General features: G+C 42.1%; 1 protein-coding gene across 1 annotated transcript; it reads right to left on the bottom strand.

The window, feature by feature from the left end:
- Nucleotides 1-414: 414 nt before the first annotated feature.
- On the bottom strand, nt 415-9,357 carry LOC106572034 (scavenger receptor cysteine-rich domain-containing protein DMBT1). Its single transcript, XM_014145754.3, has 12 exons — nt 8,474-9,357; nt 7,948-7,989; nt 7,217-7,543; nt 7,072-7,095; nt 6,631-6,948; nt 6,463-6,486; nt 6,009-6,338; nt 5,360-5,692; nt 2,059-2,100; nt 1,646-1,963; nt 1,468-1,512; nt 415-1,151 (listed from the first exon to the last, which is right to left on the bottom strand). Exons 1-12 carry the CDS (start codon nt 8,541-8,543, stop codon nt 1,129-1,131), a joined length of 1,896 nt encoding a protein of 631 aa, XP_014001229.1. The 5' UTR covers nt 8,544-9,357; the 3' UTR covers nt 415-1,128.
- Nucleotides 9,358-9,656: the final 299 nt, after the last annotated feature.

The raw sequence follows: 9,656 nt of genomic DNA, 5'->3' as shown, positions 1-9,656 counted from the left end.
AATTTGAAAAATGCATTCCTAATTGAGATTTGAAGGAAATTCAAGTGTTCAAGTTAGCCTAGGTTGTAAAGCTTAATTAGATAACTCACTACAGACCCAGGTTCGATCCCGGGCTGTATCACAACGGGCTGTGATCGGGAGTCCCATAGGGCTCAATTGGCCCAGTGTTGTCTGGGGTTTGGGAGGGTTTGGCTGGGTTAGGATGTCATTGTAAATAATAATTTCATAACTGACTTGCCTAGTTAAAAAGGTTAAATACTTGTTTTGTTTTTTAATCTAATGATGACCTATTGTTGCTCTCTATTGATAGAGAAGATGGAGAGGAACTTAGCATGTGAACTTACTCTTATGTGCAACTTGGTAAATATATGGGTAAAATCCCAAATTATTTTGAAGAACAATACAGTATTTGTTTTGATTTAATTAAAGATATTTCATGATAATTCACAATAGACTAGCTTGGGAATAGGACACACAGCATTCTACAAGTAACAGAAGGTCCTAACCATGAAAGGAACAATACAGTGTTTAGTATAACCAAAAAAATGTCAACAAACTTTTAAAAGACTAAATATCATTAATTAATTGAAATTAAATCCATTAATTGAAAATTGCTCAATATTTTCAGATTCTTGGGGAAATTGAATTTAGTTCACATACTGATGTGTTAGTTACAGCATGTGAACACTATACAAACCATTTTCAGAACTTATGCATATTCATCTTACAGGTCATGTGATTGCATTTGAACTGTATTTGAGTTAAAATTCAGAAGGCCTTTGGGGCTTGGCTGGCCTAGGTTGTTTTCACCTTCTCGGTCTGGAAACTCTGACACAGGATCTTCTTGGCACGGTGTCATTATTGATGGCCATTGTGAATGATACATGAGGCAGAATTTGAAATGGTTCAACCCCACTTTCTTGCAGAAAGCAAGAATCCCCTCTGGCTGGAAATTAATTGTTACCGATAATGGTTTACCACACTGTATTTTTAGAAGTGTGTTTAATTTGCACAGCAGCATGTCCCAGCCGGAGAGAGTTGATGACAAATAGAATTAGAACGTACATACAGTGTCTATGGTTAACCCTTGATACTCCTAGACTGTACGGATGAGAGATCTATATGCTTTCAGAAACCTCCGGAACCAGAACCTAAAAATGGAAAACAATCAAATATTGACACATATGCTATGATTTGTTTCACACAGACTTTTACACAATGTGTAGGTATTTGCTAACACTAACTTTTGGACTGATTTCTGCTTAAAGCCACTCACATTTGCTGATGACCTTTTTTTAAAGGATGCCTGTTCTGTTGTGTGTATCAGGGGTTGGCATAAGTGTTATGTTCAATTACATTACATACAATCAAACATTTATTTTGGGGTACAATCAGGTTTGAAGATGTCAAAAGTTGGATATGAATTGAATCTGACCCACTGGAATGATGAATAAGGATGTAACTTACCCTGGGTCCATGATGAGTTGAATGGCTGGATGCCTCCAGAAGGACCTGTCAGTGTCAATGAATACAGAATATTCAGTTACATTTATTGTCTTGGAGTTACAGTGGTGATGTTAGTACAGTTACCAACATAGACAATATCATGATATCTAAAATTCATTTCAATAAACAGTCATCTTACCTGTGCAGGTAACTCCTGCATCTTCATAGTGGACACAGTTATGGTTCCCCAGTCCACTGTGGGGACACTGCAGCAAAGAGTCTTCAGAGCCAGAACAAGCCAGGTCATCCAGAGAGATAGAGCCACTTCCTTCTCCAAACTCTGCAGATCTAAAGGCCTCTTGAGCTTCTCCACAGCCCAACTCTCTGCACACCACCTGGGCATCCCTCAGATCCCACCAATCATCACACACTGTACCCCACTGGCCAGAGTGGAACACCTCCACTCTACCAGAGCAGTTGTCGGTGCCGTTGACCAGACGCACTCTGGAAGTGCCATCTGTAAAATACAAGAAAAACTGTGAAGATTAACAGATACTGGGATTGTTGTTGAGTTGAAAACTTTGTAGACGGAATATGAAGAGAATATATTACCGTAGGTCCATGTGGAGTTTTGCTGGATGTTCTCTGTAGGACCTGTAAAAAAAGATACAGTACCTGTCTGAACTCCATTTAATACGTTTTGTGATTTATTCAAATAAAAACATTTTAACGGTCAATTACGAGGTGTACATATGTTTCATGAATTTTGCATGGGTATTGCAAGGAACAAATACAGGCCCTCTATGCACATGTTGATAAACAAGATCCAAAATTGGCAGTGGGATTTATGCCGATGAGAAATTGTTTTGTTAATATGAATTCAAATCAAATCAAGTGAAATTGTTTTTGTCACGTGCCGAATGAATTTTGGGGCGTGCTCGGTCCTCTTTTTCCTGTTGTCCACAATCATCTCCTTTGTCTTAATCATGTTGAGGGAGAGGTTGTTGTCCTTGCACCACACGGTCAAGTCTCTGACCACCTCTCTATAGGCTGTCTCGTCGCTGTCGATGATCAGGCCTACCACTGTTGCGTCATCAGCAAACTTAATGATGGTGTTGGAGTCGTGCCTGGCCGTGCAGTCATGAGTGAACAGGGAGTACAGGAGGGGACTAAGCACGCACCCCTGAGTTGCCCCCGTGTTGAGGATCAGCGTGGCGGATGTGTTGTTATCGACCCTTACCACCTGGGGGCGGGCGGCCCGTCAAGAAGTCCAGGATCCAGTTGCAGAGGTATTTAGTCCCAGGATCTTTAGCTTAGTGATGAACTTTGAGGGCACTATGGTGTTGAACGCTGAGCTGTAGTCAATGAATAGCATTCCCACATAGGTGTTCCTTTTGTCCAGGTGGGAAAGGGCAGTGTGGCAGTGTGCAATAGAGATTTTCTCATCTGTAGATCTGTTGGTGCGGTATGCAAATTGGTGTGGGTCTAGGGTTTCTGAGATATTGGTGTTGATGTGAACCATGACCAGCCTTTCAAAGCATTTTATGCCTACAGACGTGAGTGCTACGGGTCGGTAGTCATTTAGGCAGGTTACCTTAGTGTTGGGCACAGGGACTATGGTGGTCTGCTTGAAACATGTTGGTATCACAGACTCAGACAGGGAGAGGTTGAAATTGTCAGTGAAGACACTTGCCAGTTGGTCAGTGCATGCTCTGAGTGCACATCCTGGTAATCCATCTGGCCCAGCGGCCTTGTGAATGTTGACCTGTTTAAAGGTCTTGCTCACATCACCTGCAGAGAGCGTGATCACACAGTCGTCCGGAACAGCTGATGCTCTCATATATGTTTCAGTGTTACTTGCCTCGAAGCGAGCATAGAAGTTATTTAGCTCGTCTGGTAGGCTCTTGTCACTGGGCAGCTCTCGGCTGTGCTTCCCTTTGTAGCCTGTAATAGTTTGCAAGCCCTGCCACATCCGACGAGCGTCGTAACCGGTGTATGAGCATTTTCCTGTTTGCTTACGGCGGAATACAGCTCATTGAGTGCAGTTTTAGTGCCAGCCTCGGTCTGTGGTGGTATGTAGACAGCTACAAAAAATACAGATGAAAACTCTCTAGGTAGATAGTGTGGTCTACAGCTTATCATGAGATATTCCACCTCAGGCGAGCAAAACCTTGAGACTTCCTTAGATATCGTGCACCAGCTGTTGTTTACATAAATGCATAGGCCCCCGCTCCATGCCTTACCAGAGGCTGCTGTTCTGTTCTGCCGATAGAGTTTATAACCCGCCAGCTGTATGTTCTTAATGTCGTCGGTCAGCCACGACTCGGTGAAACATAAGAAATACAGTTTTGAATGTCTGTTGGTAGGATATACATGCTTTCAGTTCGTCCCATTTATTTTCCAGCGATTGAACGTTAGCTAGCAGAACAGAAGGCAAGGGCAGATTAGCCACTCGTTGCCTGATCCTCACAAGGCATCCCGATCTCTTTTTGCAAAACCTACGTTTCCTTTTCTATCAAATCATGGGGATCTGGGCCTGGCGTCCGTAGTATATCCCTCGCGTCCGACTCATTGAAGAAGAACTCCTCGTCCAACTTGAGGTGAGTAATCCCAGTTCTGATTTCCAGAAGCTCTTTTCGGTCATTAGAGATGGGAGCAGCAACATTATGTACAAAATAAGTTACGAACAACGCGAAAAGACAAACAAAATAGCATGGTTGGTTAAGAGCCAATAAGATGGCAGCCCTACCCTCTGGCGCCATCTTCCTTTAGCGTTAACAGTGTAAATGTGATGCACACAATTAATCACAAACTGATTTTGGTGTACAATACGTTTTGATGACTCACATAAACTGGATATAAATTGAATGTGACCCACTAGAATATTGAATAAGAGTTTAACTTACCCTGGGTCCATGATGCGGTAAATGGCTGTATACATTTTACATTGGTTTTGCATATATCATAGTTCTATAAAAGCAAAGGCAAAAGACGGCAACCTTGCCTGGTTCCTCTGCTCTGAAGGAATTATTTTGATAGGACATCATTAGTGAATATGGCATTTGTTTTTTCATGAATGGTTTTGATCCAGTTAAATAAAGTAAACCCCATATTAGATTGATCCAATATTGCAAAAAGAAAGTAAGAAGGTCCACACTGAGTTAAATGGCTGGATATCTCCAGAAGGACCTGTCATAGAATTAGGTTTTTCATCTAGTTTGGTGTTACAGTGACACTAGTACTGTTAACAACATAGACAATATCATGATGTCTGAACTTCATTCCACCAAACATGTATCTTATCAGTGTAGGTCTTCATAGTGGGAACAGTTTTGGATCCCTAGTCCACTGTGGGGACACTGCAGCAAAGAGTCTTCAGAGCCAGAACAGGCATCCATCTGATCCCAGGCATCATCACACACTGTACCCCATTTGCCACAGTGGAACACCTTCACTCTACCAGAGCAGTTGTTGGAGCCGTTGACTATACGCACTTCAAAGATGCCATCTTCATGGTAAAGGTAACACATATATTTACTTGTCTTTGACTATATAAACATGCACACAATACTAAGATTAATATAATAGTTTGATTAAAATGTTTAGATGCTTTGCAAGAAGAATGATCACCTTTACAATCTGGTTTATATGGACACATCTGATGGGACTTTGGAAAATGCAGAAAATCGCCAATCAAAATAAAAGTTCCATCACTGTGACCATATTATTTTTGGGAAGCCTATTTGATCTGAGTTTGGACATATAAACTATTTCTAAGATGCATACTTTCATATTTTCCAAACTTACTTTACTCGTGCCAAAGAGCGAGGCTGGTGCTGCTCGTGACAGCATATGCACAGATGAAATAACCCGCAGGTACCCTGACAACCCTATTTTCCCCAACCTTTCTTACCTGCACAGATGACTCCTGCATCCTCATTATGGTCACAGTTGTGTACCCCTGGTTCACTTCCGCTGCAGTCTTGTAATGATCTCTCTGTGCCCTCACACGACACATCGTCCAGAGTGATGGGTCCTGAGCCCTGACCAAAACAGGCTCTACCTGGGGCTTCCTGGGCCATCCCACAGCTCAGTGCTTGACACACCACCTGGGCATCCCTCAGATCCCAGTCATCATCACACACTGTACCCCACTGGCCAGAGTGGAACACCTCCACTCTACCAGAGCAGTTGTTGGAGCCACCGGCCAAGCGAATTGAAGGTCCAGCTTTGATAGGTAAATAATCTGTTTTAATGTTAACAAATTGACACATCAGGCTGTGGAGATTATTGTGTAGTGTGCAGACAAATTAATGTACTCATTCTGGTGTGAATCTGCAATCCATAGGGAGGAACATGAAAAACAAAGAGTTGTTGCATATACTGTATGTTACCTTGAAAAGCGTTATTAATAAATAAAGCTAACTGTGCCTTAAATTTGCTGAAATTTGTAGTGGCTGTTTAGATAAAACTCAACCGAGGATTACAGTTTCGCCCATAAACTACTTTCAGGGTCAGGAACCATCTAACAGTTAAATACGGAACTTCCCCTTTAATCTCACCTGAGCAGACCACACTCGCATCCTCAGGATGCATGCAGTTATGCTGACCTATCGCCTCAGAGGGGCAGTCAAAGAGAGTGCCTTCTGTGCCAACACAGGCTATGTTGTCCAGCAGAATGGGAATGCCAACTCCCATACCAAACCAGGCCTGTCCAGGGGCATCCATAGCCCACCCACAGCTGAGCTGTCTGCAGACCACGTCAGCGTCGCTCACGTCCCAGTCATCATCACACACCGTACCCCACTGCCCCGCATAATACACTTCCACCCTCCCTGAACACTGATTAGGACCATCCACCAGCCGGATCAATGGGCCATCATCTGGGACCACTGGAGAGAAGAGTACATTATTTTAGGTAGTCTCAAGGCTTGGTTCCTCAGTGCAGTATATGTTTGCTTTGTAAGGACCACTCATATTGTCAATTTGAATATAGTTTTATGGAATTTATCTTACTGTTTCTATCTGGGTCCTCTTGTTCTTGAATTGGATGTGAGGAAAATATTAAATAATGAAAAGGTGTGTGAGATATTGTGAAAAACAGGTATTCAATTCTCCTTAATTAATCTCAACATTAACTATTTTATTCAATTGAGCTTACTGCATTTGTAGGCTTAGACTTACCCGTCATGCAAGTTACACTGGCATCTTCATCATGGCCACAGTTATGGTTTCCTATCCCTCCTGAGTTGCATTCCAGTAAAGATCCCTCACTTCCCATGCATGCCACATCGTCCAATAGGATGGAGCCACTCCCCTCACCAAAGTGAGCCTGTTGAGGAGCCTCCGTGGCTGGTCCACAGCTCAGCTCCCTACATACAACTTGGGCATCTAGGAAACCCCAATTATCATCACAGACTGTCCCCCAACTCCCATCATGGTAGACCTCCACCCTTCCAGAGCAGTGATTGGGACCATCAACTAAGCGCACTGCCAAGCCAGCTGTTAAAAGGAAGGGAAAGTGAGAAACACATTACAGGCATTGACTTTTTGTTTTTCAAATAAGTATTATGACTCGTTCTGCAACTGAAACATAAAGTAAGGAATCCTTTTTTTATTACTCACAATGAGATTCTGAAGGGGATTGACCTGAGAGATGGAGAGAGAGAAGGGGGGGTAGACAGCGAGAGAGAAAAATGGTAGCATTACACAAGCCCCTAGTTGAAGTTGGTAGTTTAGATGCATCTTTATACCAAATTCAACCACTCACCTGACTGACCTTCACATATCACTCCTGCATCCTCAAAGTGTACACAGTTGTGTGACCCCAGTCCATCTGAGCTGCAGCTAAGCAGTGACTCTTCATTCCCAGAACATTCCACATCATCTAGCCAGATCTCCCCCTTACCCCAGCCAAAGTGGGCCTGGTGCAGGGCCTTCTGGGCTGCCCCACAGCCCAGTGCCCTACACACTACCTTGGCATCCAGCAGGTCCCAGTTGTCATCACACACTGTACCCCACTGGCCTGCATAGTACACCTCCACCCTGCCAGAGCAGTTGTATGGGCCATCCACTAAACGTACTCCTCCAGAACTGACTGAGGCAGATAGAAAATAATTGTGTAGTTAAGTCCCACGTTAAGGGCTCTATTCAATCTGTATCGCTGAAGCATTACAGATTGCGCACTAGAAATGTAAAGATAATTTCCGATTCAGCCGACATTTGCAGCGTTTACAGTAAATGCAGTCTCAGCTAACGCGGAAACATTACCTTTAAATTTCAATCACGCTATAATACTGAACTACCACAATACAGATTGAATAGAGCCCTATTTAGACACTTTGAGTATTTATATGATAGTCACACAAAGAGGTACTTTAACTACAGTGTATGACTGACATCATGTAATTAAAAATATTTATAGAGATTAAACTTGCCAACAAACTCAATAACAGAACTTATTAGAAGTCTATGGTCTCAGCGCTTCATTATTATACTTACGTCTGTCTAGAACTCGAGATGCTCCTTCATTGGAGCAAACAACTACATGAGAGGAACATAATGATAAAACATACAATAAGGTAAAGACGTTATATTTTATAGCCATGTCAAAGGTTATGTGTATGTGAGAGTTGATAGGAGGTGGACACGGATGTGTTTCAGTCCTTATTTGCTATTAGTTAACAGATTAATTGGAAAACAAATTAGACCAGGATATTAGTAGTCATATACTTCACAGTGCTGTTTCTGAACTTTCGCAAATCAATATGGCATTTATACAATGAACATGTTAGTGAGCAGAGTAACCATTGTGGATTAACTCAATAATATTAAATAAACAATGATTTGCAGAGAACCTTGCACAAAACTACTATATGAAATCCTAGAGCCCTGTGTAGTAAACAAAATATGAATTGTGTTTTAAGTATTTTGTAAAACACACTATTTTTTAACATGGGACAAACATTTTCATAAATAGTTAACATAAATATTAATGTATGGTATTGTTAAAATACAATTTGCTCACCTGCAATCACAAATGCTAGGTACCACTTGCGCTTGGGTGTAAGATTCATGATCAAAGTTGAGAATGTCATGTTTGAGCCTTTTTATAGCCCAGTTTTGTTACCTTTTGTTGTGTGTCACCTGATTTCTCCAAAGAGGAAAACCGATATCTAACAAAAGATGGCATTTATGTATCACTGAATACATATTACATAACACCAGTGAAGACTACTATTTGAAAAGAAAGCACATAAAGGAATCTTCTCTGGGAATAAGAGTAACACACCGTTTATCAAAACAGAATACAAGCTTTCTGTGCTGGTTGCTCTATTTATTTTAGGCTCTGATTAAAGGAGAGCTCAACAATGAGGGGACAGAATTTAACAGCTAAATGAAAGTTGTCGGGTTATTTAATAGCACGTGAGAATATCAGGCATGGGCTGACACCAGCTCCGTGATAGAAAGTATTTTGAGAAAATAGAATGTATGTATTTTGGGTAGTAGTTGTTTCAGAACCATATTAAAAATGTTCCAGGTGCTTTCCTCTTCCCACTTTCAATTCCCTGGGGGGTAGGCCTGTTTCATGATAGGTAGTGGGATGGGGTCAATTTTAACAAGCTAACTTAGAAACAAAACATATCCTGGTTAGTTGTAATTTTGCCCATGTGAAACTAAACTACTAGGACATTATGATACAACTCAGGATTTGCTGGTTCACTTAGTGGGCTTAGCCTCTGACCAGTTTCCCAGTGACTTTGACAAGTTTGCTCATCTCACATAGTAAACATTCAAAGATTTTACATTTACATTTACATTTAAGTCATTTAGCAGACGCTCTTATCCAGAGCGACTTACAAAATGGTGCATTCACCTTATGATATCCAGTGGAACAACCACTTTACAATAGTGCATCTAAATCTTTTAAGGGGGGGGGGGGGGGGGGGGGGGGTTAGAAGGATTACTTTATCCTATCCTAGGTATTCCTTAAAGAGGTGGGGTTTCAGGTGTCTCCGGAAGGTGGTGATTGACTCCGCTGTCCTGGCGTCGTGAGGGAGCTTGTTCCACCATTGGGGTGCCAGAGCAGCGAACAGTTTTGACTGGGCTGAGCGGGAACTGTGCTTCCTCAGAGGTAGGGGGGCCAGCAGGCCAGTGGTGGATGAACGCAGTGCCCTTGTTTGGGTGTAGGGCCTGATCAGAGCCTGAAA

Source organism: Salmo salar, chromosome 15 (genome assembly GCF_965601325.2).
Source record: "Salmo salar chromosome 15, fSalSal1, whole genome shotgun sequence".
In the NCBI taxonomy this organism is placed as follows: domain Eukaryota; kingdom Metazoa; phylum Chordata; class Actinopteri; order Salmoniformes; family Salmonidae; genus Salmo; species Salmo salar.
This window is presented reverse-complemented; position numbering and strand designations above follow the sequence as displayed.

Excerpts from the sequence above, each read along its gene's own strand:
- LOC106572034 (XM_014145754.3), bottom strand. The coding sequence starts at position 8,543 with ATGACATTCTCAACTTTGATCATGAATCTTACACCCAAGCGCAAGTGG. Across the intron at positions 2,101-5,359 it reads TGCAGGAGTCATCTGTGCAG|GTCCTACAGAGAACATCCAG; the intron begins GTAAGAAAGGTT and ends CTTTTTTTACAG. Across the intron at positions 1,152-1,467 it reads CAACTCATCATGGACCCAGG|GTTCTGGTTCCGGAGGTTTC; the intron begins GTAAGTTACATC and ends TTCCATTTTTAG.